General features: G+C 45.0%; 1 protein-coding gene across 2 annotated transcripts in view; it reads right to left on the minus strand.

Annotated features, from left to right (window-relative positions):
- ROBO4 (roundabout guidance receptor 4) overlaps window positions 1-18,043 on the minus strand; it is a 106,530-nt gene that overhangs the window by 67,910 nt on the left and 20,577 nt on the right. For both annotated transcript variants that reach the window (XM_080982335.1, XM_080982334.1), the window contains exons 3-7: window positions 8,856-9,013; window positions 7,114-7,234; window positions 4,963-5,101; window positions 2,201-2,328; window positions 67-197 (exon numbers count right to left, since the gene is read on the minus strand). In XM_080982335.1, the coding sequence (XP_080838461.1) occupies window positions 67-197; window positions 2,201-2,328; window positions 4,963-5,101; window positions 7,114-7,234; window positions 8,856-9,013 (677 nt within the window). The remainder of the gene's footprint in view (window positions 1-66; window positions 198-2,200; window positions 2,329-4,962; window positions 5,102-7,113; window positions 7,235-8,855; window positions 9,014-18,043) is intronic.

The raw sequence follows: 18,043 nt of genomic DNA on the forward strand, positions 1-18,043 counted from the left end.
CCATGGGTTTAGAGCATGCTGCCCCCATCTGTGTGCTCTGTTACACCTTTGTTATATCTAATTCACCTTCCAGTGCAGGTGGGCTGCTGGCGTGGAGGGGACAGCAGTGACGTTTGCCAGGTAAACCTTTGCCTCCATCGGCTCCTTCAGTACATCTTTTGGCCTGTCCTGCTTGCTCTGGCCAGTGTCCAGGGGATCTAAAAGCCAAAAAAAAAACAGACTCAAAGGTGTATCCTTGGAGAACCTGGACTTTACCCAAATTGAGAGGTGATAAGATCAGTCCTTTTGGAGTCACCCCTTCCTTTGCTTTATGCTTAAGTTTGTGCTGCTTTCTTACAGGATATGGTGACCAACGCAGCTTACAATAAATGAAGGCTGGCAACATCAATCCTGCCATTGTGGGAATCGCTTGCAGGCGACCCCCAGTGCCTGGAGACAGAAAGTCCGGTTGTGCATCCATAGCAATGACCAGAGGAGGAATGACCGCTGGGAGGAGTGCAGAGAGAAGAAACTGCTTGGTGCATCTGCAGCAACACAACTGGATGCCTTCACCCAGAGCTGCCATCTACGGAGGGCCATGGGGGCCAGGGAGCCTCCAACATTTTCAAGAACCCCACCCCCAATTTTATGGCAATCCTCAACAGGACACGCCAGAATGAAGATGCTTGGCTCTGCCTTGTCCATTTGAGGATCACCAGGGCAACGGCAATGTGTTCCTTTCACAAAGGTAAGGTGGCTGGCGGTGGGAGAGTGGGCTGAGTTGGCCTGGCCGGGTTGGGGGGAGGTATTGCATATCAACTTCATGCACAAGCGAAGGACCAACCCAATGTTGGTCACAACTCAGTGCCTATGCCTTCATCTGTCCCCACTGCAACAAGACATGTCTCTCCAGCCACAGCAGGCGCTGCAACCTTCCAACAGTTTGACTTCACCCTCAAAGGTACACTCCTCCATAATCTCCCAAGGCAGAGGGATGCCAGCAACAGCAATTATCAAAATACATCATTGTGGCTTTCCTAGTTGTTGTTAAAAAAGGTAAAGGGACCCCTGGCCATTAGGTCCAGTCGTGACCGACTCTGGGGTTGCGGCACTCATCTCGCTTTATTGGCCGAGGGATCCGGCATACAGCTTCCGGGTCATGTGGCCAGCATGACCAAGCCGCCTCTGGCAAACCAGAGCAGCACACGGAAACGCCATTTACCTTCCCGCCTATTACCTTCCGGTACCTATTTATCTGCTTGCACTTAGACGTGCTTTCAAACTGCTAGGTTGGCAGGAGCAGGGACTGAGCAACGGGAGCTCACCCTGTCATGGGGATTCGAACTGCCGACCTTCTGATCAATAAGTCCTAGGCTCTGTGGTTTAACCCACAGCGCCACCTGCGTCCCTTGCGCCACCTGCTTTAGGCTACAGCAAAAAGGTGAGGAACCTTTTTCAGACATATGGACATCTTCCAACAGTGGGCAACCTGTTGAAGATCTCATGCCAGTGGTGTGTAGAGCCAAAGGTAAGAAGTGTGGCCAGAGGCAAAAAGCCAATGGTACCAAAAGCGAAGACAGCAAAGCATTTGTCCCAGAGCCTCACACCCAAGTAACCATTACATGGTGTGTGTTTTTTGGCATTTGGTTAATTTCCCAACTTGTTTTTTATGCACATTGAAGCAAATTGTGACATCCTCTCTCAGCTTGGAGCTGCAAAAGAAATGTGATTTGGCAAAAAACATAAATGTTCTTGTTAACTGATTTTGTCACATGCTTAACATCGACTGTTTCCCCCCCCCCCTCAATTCTTCTGTGCGTTTCACAGAAAAGGAGTAGAAAAACATTTGTTAAATTTAAAAAAGAAAACACCTCTCACTTTTTCTCTTCTTTCCGGAGGTGGGCATGCGCTCCTATTTTGTTTTCATGTGCTGTTCTTTTTTCACAGCTGCATAATGTTATGACTTGGGGGGTGGGGGACGAGGCTGTATGCTGAGACCCTTCGAATGCCTGGCTGTTCCTCCCCTTCTAATTCTTGGAATAGCCAGGCTAGCTTCCTGGTGAGGTCATTCTTCCTTCAGGCAAACCAGAGCCATTGTCCTAGCTGGCCAGGTCAAGCCCTCGAGGAGCAAGCCTGGTCACAGGGGGAGTGGCTTGGGAAGTGGGTGTGGCCTGGACAGGGTCCCAAGGGCCAAATATTTATATTGATAAGAGCCGCTTACCCTGCACAGTTAAAGATGCTTTGGCAGAGATGGTTCCCACCTGGTTGCGAGCAGTACAGACATATTTCCCAGCGTCGTTCATCGTCAAGTGCTGAATCTGAAGGACGTTTTCTCTGTTTACTTCATACCTGTGGGGAGCAGTGGTATGGAACCCACAGTCAGTGACCGAGGCTTTGTTTGCAAATGCATGTTCATCCCTAAACACAGATGCAGTGTCCGGAATAGGGCCTGCATGTGTGAAAGAGTCATCACAAGTCCGCTCACCCCTTTTAGGTGTGGTGGCATTGCAGGACGGCAGAGGCTCTTCCAAGGCCCCAACGAGGGGGTAGCATCATCACAGCCCCATATGGATAGGGGGCACTGGCATAAGCCCTTGCCTCCTATCAGAGATCGGATCCTAGCCTGCATCCCAGATTGGCAAATGGGGATGCAGGCTAGGACACGGGCTGGACCGTGGGGAGGAGTCAACAGGGTGGGAAGGCTGTTAGAATTCCTGCTCCGTGATTGCAGTCATGGGATTGTTGTCTTTCACATGACGGTGTATGTTTTGACTCCACAAAGTGGGAAGTGACGGAAACAGGATGTTTGTGTTACTGTATTCCGTGAAGTGGGACTATTGTCCTTTGTTCATTCTCTTTGCTGTCTGATGCTAGAGAGGGAGGGAGCCATGTTGCAGTGCTCTGTGTGCATTTATATGTCAATAAAGTAGATTAGCCAAAATGCTGAGTTGCTGAGTTCTGTTACACAAGCTGCGAAGACTCTGCAGATCCCTAAGTATGCCGATGTCTGTTGGCATCGGTCACTGTGATGTTCGGGCTGAAGAAAGCTTTTGAAGCTCCCGAACAATCAACCAGGAGGGAGAGAACATGCCAGTCGGGCTTGTGTCTCTGCAAGGGTCCTACCCGAGTGTAGGATGAGCTCCTGACAAAGGCTTCCCTCGGGTCCATTCCCTGGCAATTTAAACAGCCCTCACCTGGGGCCCTATCTGCTTTCCCCTTGTCAGGTTTCCCACCCACCCTCCCTTGGTTCAAGCTGATGTTTAAGGACTTTGCTGTGGCTACGGCGGTTGCCGTTTTATGGGACCAGGTAGGAATTTGTCCACCGGGCCAATTGGCTCCAACCCGGTGGTTTTGCCTACTTCATAGCAATCATCACAACTTGGTTGGGCATTGGGGCAATCTTGGATGGAGGGGAGGCTGTAGTCTCCGCCTGCCCCTCCAAATGCTGGGGTATCCCACTAAAGGGATCCAGGGGGAGTGGCCATGTCTGTGTGCCCGGGGGGGCCAGGGCCGAAGGCACTCCCCCAGACGGCAGTCTCTGCAGGGGTCACCCTATTTTATGTAAGTCTTAGGACACCCCTACCCACCCAGATTAACCTATGTATCACTTCCAGTGGGCAGGACAGAAGCATTTTGATTGCCCCATGCCCAAGCCAAACCTCTTTCATCTCTATTCAATAAAGTTATGGCCTGTTGCGATCCGAACCAGTCCATGTTGTCCCTTATTTGTCTGAGGGTTGGGGGCAGAGGAGCACAATGCCTGGAACCCACAGTAGCAAATGCCAAGGACTCTGTTCTGATGTCATGCTACTCTTAGCACCGTAAGTTCCAGGGGAGGCCATTCACACATCCAGCTCAAGGCAAGCTCTGTATCGCTCTGATGGTAATGTTAAGTGATGAGATAAAACATTGGAGGAGCCTTGCAAATTGGCCCTGGATAGCTCAGTTGGCTAGAGAGTGGTGCTGATAACACCAAGGTTGCAGGTTCGATCCCTGTATGGGACAGATGCATATTCCTGCATTGCAGGGGGTTGGACGAGATGAACCCTTCCAATTCTGTGAGAAGCTACTATTCTATGATGATAATGATGATTCTTTTTTAAAAGACCAACTTGCAATAAAAAAACTAATAGCCTGCGAAGAGGCGAGTAGTCAGCATAGCCGTACACAGAAGAAAGAAAGACTGATCTGTCCAACGCTAACTGACCCAGAAGCTGGACCCAGCAATGAGTTTGGCTTCTCCTATTTCCACAGTTTACCATTGCCACCCGGACTGATAGCAGTAGGTGAGGAAATCAAGGAGAGGCAATCTTCAATGGATATGAGCCATAACAGTTCTAGGATCATCATGCCTCCCAATACGAATCGCTAGTGGGAGAAGACTATGGTCTTCATATCCTGCTTATATCCTTTCTAGGGACAGGTGGTTGGCTGCTGAGGGAATCACAGAGGCAGAATGCCTTTGAATGCCAGTTACTGGGGAGAGAACTATGGTGTTCATCTTCTGCTTGCAAGCTTCCCATGGGCATCTTGTTGGCCACTATGGAGAACAGGGTGCTAGATGGGCCTTTGGTCTGATCCTGCAGCCAGGCTCTTCTTAAGTTCTGCCTTTGTTCCTCTGAGCTGTCTGGCAATAGCTAGGTAACTTAAAAGCAAAACCTGAGGAATAAATCTGCAGTGTGAGCAGCATCAACCATTTATAAACACCAACTTTGAGACCTATTCTGACATTTGAATGGCATATATTAATCTGCAAGTGTAATTTAAGATGGATGTTTATTGTATTGCTAATGCAGGGGCCAAACTTTTCTGTTGTTGTTTTCCCCCCTGTCTCTTTTCTCTTCTTCTGTCTTTAATAAATTCACAATTAAAAAATCAATTAAAAACGCACACAATTTGAGCTTCCTTTCACAAGCTGCAATGCCATGGCCAAGCAGAGAGTGACAGCCAGAGAAATCCTCTGAATCTAACAGGTATCCTCACCTTCCGGAGGGAAGCTCTCCCGTTTCCTTGTGCCACTGAATGGCGGGCGTTGGGTCTCCATGGACTCCACACATGAACAGGACGGTGCTACCAAGCTTGGCCACGACATCATTAGGCCTCCGAGTGAATACTGGCTTTTCTTGGATAGGAGAAGCAGACAATCTAATCAAACCGAATAGTCCCTTAGGGTTATGGAAGCTCTCACTAGCAGAGTGGGTTTTATGGGGTCGGAGCCCACCAACATCTACTCAGAGTAGACTCCTTGAAAGTAATGGGTCTAAATTGGCCATGTCTCTTAATTTCAAGGGGTCTACTCTGAGTAGGTGGCGCTGTGGGTTAAACCACAGAGCCTAGGACTTGCCAATCAGAAGGTCAGCGGTTCGAATTCCCGCGACAGGGTGAGCTCTTGTTGCTCGGTCCCTGCTCCTGCCAACCTAGCAGTTCGAAAGCACGTCAAAGTGCAAGTAGATACATAGGTACCACTCTGGCGTGAAGGTAAAGGGCATTTCCGTGCGCTGCTCTGGTTGCCAGAAGCGGCTTAGTCATGCTGGCCACATGACCCAGAAGCTGTATGCCTGCTCCCTTGGCCAATAAAGCGAGATGAGAGCAGCAACCCCAGAGTCATTCACGACTGGACCTAATGGTCAGGGGTCCCTTTACCTTTTACTCTGAGTAGGACGAGCACTGGATACAGCACACGGAGTCCAGCCACCCAAAGACATAGCTGCTTTTCAGCAAGATGACCCACTTCTCTGTCCATCCATGCTTTCATATTAATGCTCTTTCCCACACTTCCTAGTGATGGAACCAGTAAAAAGGAACTCAAAGGAGCATAGGAAGCTCCTTTATACCAATTCAAACCATTGGTCCATCTAGGTCAGTATTGTCTGCCGGTGGACACTGACTTTCCAGAGTTTCAGACATGGGACATACCCAGTCCTACCTGGTGTCAGGCTTCAGGGAATCGCCTTCCTCTCCCTTTTGGCAGCAGATAACCAGAAGAAAGGAAGGGAGTATTCTTACCCATTAGAAACTATAATAAACACAGCGAGAGAACAAAGAATCCCTGTCCTAGGAATGGCGGTGCTCCCAATTAAGGGTATCACCCACTTCCTCCCTAGTCACCCACGTCACTACTGTGTCTTGTACCCTAAGCTCGTAACCTCTGTAATTTCTGTGCTGCCACCTTATTAGCTTTTCTTGACTTGGGCTGAGCGGATGAACTCTTTCCAGAGACAGTGAATCTGTTAAAACTCTCTCTCCCAGTGCATCTTCTCCTAGCTGTTCCCCATCCAGTATTTCCCAGCTTTTGCCTTCTGAACTATGTCCCTCTGCAAACCACTGTTCCAAATCTATACTGTCCTCCTGCTCCTGGGAAGATTCAGGATCCTGATCAGGAGCAGGGGGAGGGGGAGGGGGAAGCTCCCACCATTCCTCCTCAGTGCAGCCCTCCTCAGTGCCGTCCCTGACACCTGGGGACTGAACCTGGGACCTTCTGCTTGCAAGACAGGTGTTCTGCCACCGAATTATGGTTTTTCATATTCAGTTCATATTCTGGATCTGAATACGCTAAATGATCCAGCTGCTTATAATGATGCCACATCCCCAAAGAAAGTGTTGTTCATCATCTCAATAATAATAATAATAATAATAATAATAATTTATTATTTATACCCCGCCCATCTGGCTGGGTTTCCCCAGCCACTCTGGGTGGCTTCCAACAAAATATTAAAATACAATAGTCTGTCAAACATTAAAAGCTTCCCTAAACAGGACTGCCTTCAGATGTCTTCAGAATCACTTCCCCTTTCAAAAAATTGACTTTCTAATATGTTTCCCATTGGCTAAGTAAATACCTTGGTCCTGCCAGCTTCAGTACGATGCACAAATTCAATACCTGATGGTGGTGGAAATGATGGGAAACAGATACCATGATAATTCAACAGTTATGGTTGAGCAATGCTCTCGTTCTCTCCAAAAGCACTTCTGTGCAGTTAGGTGAAGCTCATGTCTATATATTTTGCCAATCAGCCCCAATGTGGCACTTATCTGTGGTGTAGAGATTCTCACAAGCTGATGGAACACCCGCCAAGGGCATAGCTCAACTTGGTGGGGAAAGTTGGGAGGAGCAATCCCTGTTCCCTTCCTTACCCAAAATGGAGACCAAGGCAGCTCTGCTTGCTCGCTCTCCTACTTGATTGGTGGCCATGCAGACATATGCTCCCGCGTCGCTCTTCAAAGCATGCGCTACCAAAAGCTTTGTGTTGGTCACCTGTCGAAATGGGGTGAGGTAGGGGAGAAAGAATATGTTGGAGCTCCATTAGTATTTCCTTGTCCCTTTTGATGTGTGGCATAATGGTTAGGGTGTTGGACCTGGGAGACCAGAGTTCAAATCAGCCTTGAAGCTCAGTCGCCTTGAAGCAGTCACCAACTCTTAGCCTAATAATAATAATAATAATAATAATAATAATAATTTATTATTTATACCCTGCCCATCTGGCTGGGCTTCCCCGGCCACTCTGGGCGGCCTCCAAAAAAATATTAAAATACTATAATACATCAAACATTAAAAGCTTCCCGAAACAGGGCTGCCTTCAGATGTCTTCTAAAAGCCTGGTAGTTGTTGTTCTCTTTGACATCTGGTGGGAGGGTGTTCCACAGGGAAGGCGCCACTACCGAGAAGGCCCTCTGCCTGGTTCCCTGTAACTTGGCTTCTCGCAGTGAGGGAACCGCCAGAAGGCCCTCGGTGCTGGACCTCAGTGTCCGGGTAGAACGATGGGGGTGGAGACGCTCCTTCAGATATACTGGACCAAGGCCATTTAGGGCTTTAAAGGTCTAATCTTCCTCACAGAGTTGTTGTGAGGATGAAATGGGGAGGAGGAGAATTGTGTACCCCACCTTGAGTTCCTTGGAAGAAGGTGATATATAAATGTATTAATAAAAATATATAAAAAATATTGTCATATTGTCTGGGAGTCTGTGAAGTGCCTTTTCTCCAGGTAAAACAAGGACAGCTGGCTTAGCAAGATGGCTCAGCAACTTCTCTACACATTCTGCAAAGCATAAATACACACACACACACACAATATGACATCACAACATCACACAATACATAATTGTGCAAAATAACTTCAACATAGCAATGACAACACAATGCACAGTACAATTCCCAAGCCCACTAAGTACATCCACTTAGAGGCTTTATTTTCAGAGAAAATATAGCTAAGTTCCTCACTGTAGCCATCAAAAATGGGAAACTGGGATACAACTGTTAAAGAGAAGATGAATTCCAAGCCAAAGTTGTCTGTAGTTTAAACTTAGTTTTGATAATGGGGTTGTTGTTGTTGTTTTGTTAAAAATAAAAGGCAGAATCTGTGTGTATGTATATTGCCCTTTTATCCTCTCTACTGTGGTTGTTGCAGCTACATTCCCATCTTAAAGCACATGTCTTCCACCCCCAAATCATGGGAACAATAGTTCTCAGAGCTACAATTCCTGGCACCCTTAACAAACTATAGTTCCCAGGATTCTTTGGGGGGATGGCCACATGCTTTAAAAGATGTGGTGCAATTGTGACTTTGATAACTATACGCTGTATCTGATATGGGCTGCATTTATTGATTGATGATTGATATCATTTATATCCCACCCCCTTCTCCAAAGAGTTCAAGGTGGCACAAATGGTTCTTCCCCTTCTCATTTAACCCCCACAACAACGCTGTGAGGTCAGCTAGGCTGAGAGATAGTGTCTGGACCAAGGTCACCCAGTGAGCTTCATGGCTGAGTGAATATTTGAACCTTGATCTCCCAGGTCCCACTCTAGCCACTACACCACAGAGGCTCTTTAAAAAACCACAAAAAGCATTGCTACTAGATGTATTGTTTTTGATGACCTCATAATGACCATTTTCCTCATTTATGGGGACGCCGTTCTTTTTCCACGAAACGGTTGGCTCAGGGTGTCCTCTAGGGGGCAAGCATTCCAGCACCAATTGTTCTCCAGTTGTCACCACCAAGTTGCTGGGATGAAGCCGAAACTCTTCTTGCAGAGCTACAAGAAAACACAAATATATCCTAAATAAAATTCCCGTATGGGGTAAGCAACAGTTCCCAGTATTCTTTGGGGGAAACAATTTGCTTTAACTGCACATATGTCAAGGTGGCCTACAATTTTGCAACTGAATTTGTCAGTATGTGTTTGAATCCCACCTGAAAAGAACAACCGTCTAGAACAGTGGAGTCCAAACTTTTTTCAAAGAGGGCCAGATCTGATGAAGTGAAGGGCCATGAGGGCTGACCAAAGGGCCAACCAAAGTTGCTAACCTTTTTTTTAGGATTGAAGTTTTTGAGCTTTTCTAATGATTTTACCCCAAAGTTGTTGAGCCTTTTTTTAGGATTGAAGTCGTTGAGGTATGTTTTTGGATTTTACCCCAGGAAATAAACTGCCACAGGGCATAGCTGTCAACTTTTCCCTTTTTTAAAGGGAAATTCCCTTATTCCGAATAGGATTCCTCGCAAGAAAATGGAAAGGTTGACAGCTATGCCACAGGGGCTGGATTAAACTGACCAGTGGTCCGGATTAGGATTAGGATTAAGTCCCTGAAATGGACTTTGGACATGTCTGGTCTAGAAACACCCTAAATTAGCCACATCAGTAGAGGGTAGCCCCGCACTGGACTACCGATCACGTAATAAGAAAAAATAGAAGTCTAAGGTGCAAAAAGTTGTTCATTGTACATTAGGTAGTAAAGGGGGATAAGTGTAAGAATCCTTCTTTTGCCCTCTGGTGCTGACTGTGTTTATGCAAAGGAGCAGGACATGCAGTGTGGTTTTTAATTACTCAGTCATTTCCAGAGGTTGCATTTCGTAAACAGAATCAAGCACGGATTCAGCTGCCTTTCTGTTCCACCTGACAAAAATAATCTGTTCAATTTGGAGGCTAAACTTCCATGTTCTAACACCAAGGAAGGATGACGCAGTTAAAAGGATCGCTCCTTAAGCAGTTTAATTCCTTACAAATTAAGGGCAAGAGCCAATAATAGATAAACATGCTAAAAACAACAACTTCAATAAGGAAACTATCAATTGAACAAATTTCCAACCACAAAGTCATTGGATGTTGTGAGGGGTAGGGATACTTAAAACAGGAAAAGCTGAACCAGCAGAATCAATCATAAACCATACTAAACTTAAAAGTGAGTTTATTTGGTGCAGCCACTCTGTTGTAACGGCAATAAAGCACATCCCATTAATTTCAATTAGTGTGTTGAGCACATGTTTAACTCTCTCCCATCAACGTCAATGGTGCTTACTTCACTTGCGCTCGATGATTGTACCCTAAGATTTTTACCACTCTTCAAAGGCTTTGAATTGCCTTTCACATGTTTACTGCATCAAGAGAGCGCTGCAGTATAAATTCCTTAATTCTGGTTTGTATTTTACCATTACTTTGTGGATTCTAAAACACACACACACACACATCCAGTTAATGTGTTTTTAATCGTTTTCAGTGATGGAGTGTAGCTACATAAACAGAGGAGATGGAGCTTAAATAGGCGCCCAAGTCAATGATGATGATGATGATGATAATGATGATATAGATGTAAGGAATTCAATTAACATTGCCATCCTGGGCGTGCCATTGTCAGAGAAGCCATACCGAGTAGGGTTGCCATAACTTGAAGAGCAAAAAAGAGGACAGCCTGAGCCGCTGTCAGCACACGTGCATCTTTCTCCAGCTTGGGCCAAACCCGAGCAAAAAAAAAACCCAATAAATGAATAAATAACACCGCCCCACCCCTCCAAAACCTGACATTTCCTTTAAAATGTAAAAATCCCCCCGGATGGGCATGTTGGCCTCCCAAAAGAGAACATGTCCTGGATTTCCCAGACGTATGGCAACCCAAATGCTCAGCTCAGTGGGGCTTCTTCCCAGGAACATGTGCATTGAATTGCAGCATCAATTGCCTGCAAGTGTGTAGTGTGGAGCTAGTGTGTGTTCAACCTTGGTACGAGGCCAAGCAGCTGAGAAAACTCTGCAACACGCGCACGCACACACACACACACACACACACACACACACACTATTCCACAACAGTTGCTAGCCCAGAAAAGACATACTACAGTAGTGGCTCGCAAGACGAAATTAATTCGTTCCGCGAATTTTGTCGTCTTGCGATTTTTTTCGTCTTGCGAAGCACGGTGTCGGGAAAGTTTTGGAAAAGCTTCAAAAATCACCAAAGTCTTTAAAAACCTCAAAAAAGGCTACCACACCGCGTTCTATGAGTTGCGTCTCGAAGTCAAGTCGCAACTGTATTAACGGTGTTAAGAAAAAGGAAACAAACTTGCAAGACGTTTCCGTCTTGCGAAGCAAGCCCATAGGGAAAATCGTCTTGCGAAGCAGCTCAAAAAACAAAAAACCCCTTCGTCTAGCGAGTTTTTTTGTCTTGCAAGGCATTCGTCTTGCGAGGTACCACTGTAGCTCACATGCTCAGGTGCACGAAAGGCAGGAGTGGGGAATTTTTTATCCTTTGGATGTTGCTGAACTACATCAATGCACCCTAGCAAGCATGCTTCCTCGCCCTCACTTTTTGCAAAGAAAGAAAGAAAGAAAGAAAGAAAGAAAGAGAGAGAGAGAGAGAGAGAGAAAGAAAGAAAGAAAGAAAGAAAGAAAGAAAGAAAGAAAGAAGATGCTGTGCTAGATGAGCCTTTAGAGGCTTCTCAAAATTATCATTTTTCCAAGTGTCAGTCTGCTGGACTGTACAAGTAGCTATTCAATGTCATCTGTTGTCCCACTTCACTCAAAGCACCATCAGCTGCTGCTCTTTTGAACAATACAAAAGACCACCAAGGCCACCAAAAAGAGGCCTGTTGTCCAAAAGCCCCCCAACTTCAACACTTCAGGTTGCATCTGATGCTGATGCTACTCAGAGCAGACTCATAGAAATGAATGAACCTAAGTGAATCAGGTCCATTAACTTCAGGGTGCCTTCTCTGAGTAGGAAACTTGCATTGCATATGCCTCCATTTCCCAAAGAGACCAGCCACAAAGGTGGACGTAGGGCAGCGCCACCAGTTCTGCCACACTGGGTACTGAGCCTTGGGGGCGCCGCAGGGTGCTGCAACTATGACGTCATGAATTGAACAGAACAGAAGGGGAGAGAAAGGGTTGCTGAATTTTAGGCTCGCACAGGGCGCCGCTGAACTTTGAAAGACCAAAGTCCACCCTTGCAAGGTAGATACCTTCAAGAAACCCACAAGCAGAACATGAAGGGAGTAGCAGTTCTCATTTCTTAGTACAGAAAGTATTGATCTGATGTGTAGAGATCTTTCCTATTCTACTTGGTTCAAGAGGGTTCTGGAAAGTTTTCTTTCCATATGAAAGAAACAGGCAGAAGGTTCTTGTTTGGGTTATTTCTTCTGAGAAGCTGAGTAAAGCTGGTTTAAACTGGTTCTCTTATCTTACTGTCAAGGCCATGCTGACTATAATAATAAGGCCAGAAGGAGCCTGGGCTCTCAGCTTACTCTTTCTGTCTCTTTGTTCTGGTGTGCTGTTCTGTACGCTATAGTGTTAAGGTTTAGTCTTATTATAAGTCATTGCAAGTTTTATTGTAAGTGCTGCAACTGTGCCAATCCTGAATGTACTGTCATACCTTGGTTCTCGCATGCCTTGGTACTCGGACGTTTTGGCTCCTGAATGCTGCAAACCAGAAGTGAGTGTTCCTGTTTGCGAACGTTTTTCATCTGATGCGACTTCCGTGGCTTCCGATTGAGTGCAGGAAGCTCCTGCAGGCAATCAGAAGCCGTGCCTTGGTTTTCAAACTGTTTCAGGAGTCGAATGGCCACCCGGAACAGATTACGTTCGACAACCAAGGTATGACTGTATTGGATTTGTGACCATTGTGCTCATTTGCCTTCAGTAAAGCTCTGCTGGATGAAGTACAATTGCCTCCGGTCTATTTTTTGGAAACTCTGCATCGTGTTTAAGTTTTTTCCTCCTTCGGACCAGCAAAGCTCAGTTGGCCAACAGGGAGAAGTCCTTGCCTGCTGTTACTGCCCATCAACCGGTACTATTCACAGATACAATGCCACTGAACCTGGAGTTTCCATTTAGCCATCAACGCTAATAGCCATTGATGGGCTTATCCTCCATATATTTGTCCAATCTCCTTTTGAAACCATCTAAGCTAGCAACCATCACCCCATCCTGTGGCAACAAAATGAGAACTAGCATGGCTATTTATGGGAAGCCGTCTTCCTGCAGTTCCTTCTGCTTCAAATATAACAATTGCCTTGACAACCCGAACTGGGAACACAATCAGAAGGGAGAAACCCACAGAGAGAGAGAGAGGCAGCCTTTTCCCCTTGCCTTCCAGTCTTCTGCCTGCTTCCTGCATTCATCCCTCCTGAAGGATGTGACTCCTTTGTAATATAATCAAAAGTCCAGGAGATGAGTCAACTTCTTACAAGCAGCAACCTGCAGAGACCGTACCTTAGGATGTTATTGCTAGATATTTTTAGACGGTTAAACAAAATAATCCTTAATTGTTTCCAAAAGTCTCCCGCCCCACGTTTCCCAGTGCAGACCAAGAGAAAAGATTAAGCTGTATTGCAGCGACTGCGCTGTAACAAAGAAATAGGTCAATTCTACTGCCGAAGAAGGATGGTAGAGGACTATGGATGGTGGAGAATTTGGTTGATCTCCATTTAAATGGGAACCAACCTAGCTGACACTTCCCAATGCAATCTGCTAACCAAAAAGCAGCCATTCTTGAAAATTCGCACTTTCCTGAATTTTGCATTGAAATTCTCCAAACAAATAATGCCCCCCAAAAAGGATGTCTATTGGGGAAAGTGTGTTCAAAAATGAGCATATTAATGAAGATAAGACATAAAATGAATTCATATCAGGAAATAATCAGAAACTATGGGGAAATTGTGCACGAGAATGTGCATATTATGCGAAAATTGCTCTAAAATGCTACTTAAAAATAAAATCACAAACTGATGCAGAAATGTAGAGACCTGAACTTGCAACTGGGAAAAATGAGAAATTGAGAGAAGCCAAAATTAACAGATGTGCCCATACAGGAGGGGGTTATATTTGCTGTAGAAATGAGAAAAGTGTCTCAACATCTGGGAGGGAGACAAATTTATTTATTTTTTTTAAATGATATTTATTGAAAATTTTTAGAATTACAAAAGAGAACAAAGCAGAAAAAGAGAAAGAAAAAACAAAGAAAAAACAAACCACATCAAACAATACAAATTCAAAAAACAAAAATACACCACAAACACTCAAAAACAAATCCATCATTCTCAAATCCTCAACTGTCATTACCTTCTTTCTTTGACCTCCTCCTCCTCCCTTTTTTTGTATCCTAGTTGTTAATTGTCACAGCAAATCCTTTCCATATTTCATAATATTCTGTCATTACATTACCTTAATCTATTTTAATCTTATTTTACTATAAAAAACCTTAAAGCTTAAAACTTAAATCTTATTTTTACCAACTTCTCATAACCATAATATTCTTACATAATTCTTTACCATTTTTGCTAAAGCCAAGTAATTTCATTCCAACATTTTTCTAACATTCATCAATTTTATAAAACAATCCTAGTAGTAAAAAAAAAGAAATAAAAACAATCCAATCTTCATCCAGCGTCCCTTCCTCCTGGTCCCGGGTTTTGTCAGTCCTTATTATCCCATCACTCTAGCGCATTAACCTGGTAACCTTGTATGCGAGGCCCTTAAGTCTCTTCCATGTCCCTTCCGCAGCTCTTCTTCAAATTTATAACTGTATTTTCCTTTGTCTCCTGCTCCTTTCACTCGTGGGAACTCCAGCTTAACAATGTTTTTGACCCTTCTCGACAAATCAGCCCCTTTTCCATAGTCCACACTAAACTCCATGTGGTATTTAAGAACATGTTTCAAAATCCCTCCAAAATTAAGAGCCCCAACAACCCCAAACATCTCACGGCCCATTGCCAGACTTGAAAGGTCCAAACATCCCTGCATAGGGGGTCTATCCAACCCCCCATTTCCAAACCAAACCAAATTTTATCTTTCCAAATCTGGCTTTTTCCAAGTTCATTTGTCAAGTCCAAAAGCTCATGTTCCTGCTGGGCCACAGCTCCCTTCATCTCTGGCGCCCAAGATTCAGTAACATCCTCTTCCCTCATCTGTTCTGTCAGGGCACACTCCTGATTTAATTCCTGGGTGGGCTCCATATAATTTCCCACTGCCTGTTCAAAATTTCTGATCACGTCAGTCATCAAATCCATCTTCTCATGTAGCTGTTCCAGTAGGGCATTTGTTTTACAGAAAGCACGCAACAGAGCTTCTGAATACATTGTCCTGCAAGGTCAGAAGTCTATTCCCACGATTGTAATCTGTAACAGCTGCAAGCTCCCCGGAGTTGGTTACAGTTTCACAGACTCCCTCTAGGGGGAAAACTTCTATTTGTTCTTTCTTTTAAAGACAAGTCTAACAACAAAGTTTCCTTTTTCAGATATTTTGTCAATATTTGTTCCTTTAAAATGTGAAGGGGAACAATGGAATCAATGTTTCTCTTCTTATAGCTATCTGTCAAAAACGTTTGTCTCTGGTCAATGAGCTTCAAAAAACGTCAGTCCTGACACCCCGCTCCAGGATCAGGACGGTGGAAAGTTACTTTACTTTACACTCACTTCTGCAGGTTTAAACAGTCCGAAAAAATCCACCCTCTTCTCCTGCTTCCAAAGGGGGGGTTCAACAATTTTAAATGGTGAAAGTTAATCTTTTACAAGCGATTTTCTGAGCTCTAGTTTGCCATGTCTTTGCTTTAATCTATCTACAAAGAAACGGAAGGCTGACTTCCTGTTTAGACCTTCCCGTTTCAGTGCCGAATTGAGGTAAACTTTTAAGTCCAATTTTCCTTTCTGTTCGCAAGTCCTTATTTAAAGTCCAATTGTCCGAAATTTAAGTACTCACGGGTGATTATTTTAGAAGCCAAATTGTCCCAGGAAAAAGGCAGCACTCTCCGGCAACGGCTGTGCGGCTTCGCTCCACAGAAGAAGCAGTTGACTCTCAGCACCGCGCCACTTCCCCCTCTTCGCTCCGGAGCCCATTAGTGGGTTCTTTTGCAGGTTGGGGGGGCGCTAAAGGTGCCCGCCGAGTCCCATGGTCACAGGCTTTATCCGCCTGTGATTTTTGAAAGGGTCCCCGCTTCGCCGTAGCGGAAAAGACCCGTTTCGCGTGGAGCTAGTCCCTCCAGATCAGAGGGAGCCCGCCATTGCCGATGGTGCCACCCCGGAAGTGGGAGGGAGACAAATTTAGCTGCCCCTGACCATATGGGAATGTAAATATAACTTCCTAGTGCATAAGTCAATACACAAATATTTTACAGGGAGTTTTGATCCACAACTGCTATTTTAGCTAGTAAACTCAGAAGAAGTATGATCTAGACTCTGTTAACATTATAAGTGGAACCTATTACAAAACATCCCAGTGTGGAGTGTTTCTTGTTTAGGGATTCAGTCAACTAGCCATGCTAGCTTCCAAGATATTCCACCCCATTCCTCCTCCATCCAAGTTTTCCATTATTCCCTTTCAACAGTTAGTCAACATTCCATGGCCATCGACTGTCTTCAGTCCCCAGTGGGACGTTTATGGTGGTTCCCGAGCACCACCTTTTAGGTTTTGCCCCCTAAAGATTTTGTGTAACAATACCTCTTGTGCTGGAGGTGTTGGGAGAACTGAGATCACGGTTAGTGAATGATGGCTTCCCACTTTGCTGCATATGTATGAGCAAGCTGAGGATTTTAATTGGCTTTTGTGATCATAGGGTATGGGAAAAGAAGATAGTACTTTCTTAAAGTCAATCAGTCTGGAACAAAAGCTTGTGTCTGCAATGCTGGTCTTTTCAATCACAAGAATTTCTTTTTTTATTCTGTATATTTAACAAACAAACAGAGGAAACTGCCTTGTACAAACCACTGGGCTATGGGACCTCCCTCTACAAAAATAAGACTATATATCCAGCCAGCCCACTATTGTCTACTGTGACTGCCAGCATCTTTCCAGTGACTCAGACAGGGAAAGGTCCTCCCATTACCTGTTACCTGACCCTTGTAACTGGAGATGTCAGGAACTGAACCTGGGACATTAAGAGATGCTCTGTCACTGAGCCAGGTTTTTTTTCTAAGCTACAATCATGATATTAATCAATTCAAAATGTTTCAGTCAGCTAAAATGTTGTCCCCTTTTAAAATAAATGTGTTGGCTCATTAAATGGTATGAAACACACAGATTTGCTATTTGAAATGGTCCAGTGAGGAGCATTTTACCTCCTCACTCTGCACGATGGGCTGATCTGACACAAAGCAAAAACACCAAAACAACACCAGCCTCCTACTGACTTTGTTTCAGAGACCCACACAGAGGCCGTTGGGGGGCAGAGAGCAGAGGAAAAACTGCGACCATGTCTGGAATTGGCTTGCCCGAGCGCATGTTTCGCATCGCTCCATGGCAATGCAAGACCCAATGCACATCCGAGGAGGGGAACTATTTGCTTGCACGTGCTCGAACAGCGAGTCCATGTGGCGCACTTAATTTAGTGTTGCTAACAGAAGCATCTCCCAAACCATCTTCGCCTGCATGAATATTTATAGCTGCCAAACACCACTGTGAACCTTCACACTGGGCCACGAGAGCCGGATGGAGCCTGATTGTTAATGAAGTGTTAATTGGAGGGTCTCTCAGCCTGAATATTAAAAAGGGTTTTTAATTGTGCCAATAATTAGCACTGTGAAATCCTGCAAGAGAGACGTTGTGGGCTTAAAGGTGCGGAAGATGGTGTGGTCCGGGGCACGCCTGAGATGGGGCATTTGATATCTCTGTACTACCCCTGGGGATGCAGAACATTGAATATAGGAGGAATGAGAGTAGCTAGAAAGTCAAAAGTATTTATAAAAACAAAACACACACACGGCAGAACTTTTCTTAATTGTTGCTCTCAGTATACATATATTTAATTGTATTTATTTATGGATGAATGGCATTAATACTCTCTGCTTCCTGAATACGAGAGGCAAAATG

Source organism: Podarcis pityusensis (genome assembly GCF_964106645.2).
Source record: "Podarcis pityusensis genome assembly, chromosome: 15".
NCBI classification, from domain to species: domain Eukaryota; kingdom Metazoa; phylum Chordata; class Lepidosauria; order Squamata; family Lacertidae; genus Podarcis; species Podarcis pityusensis.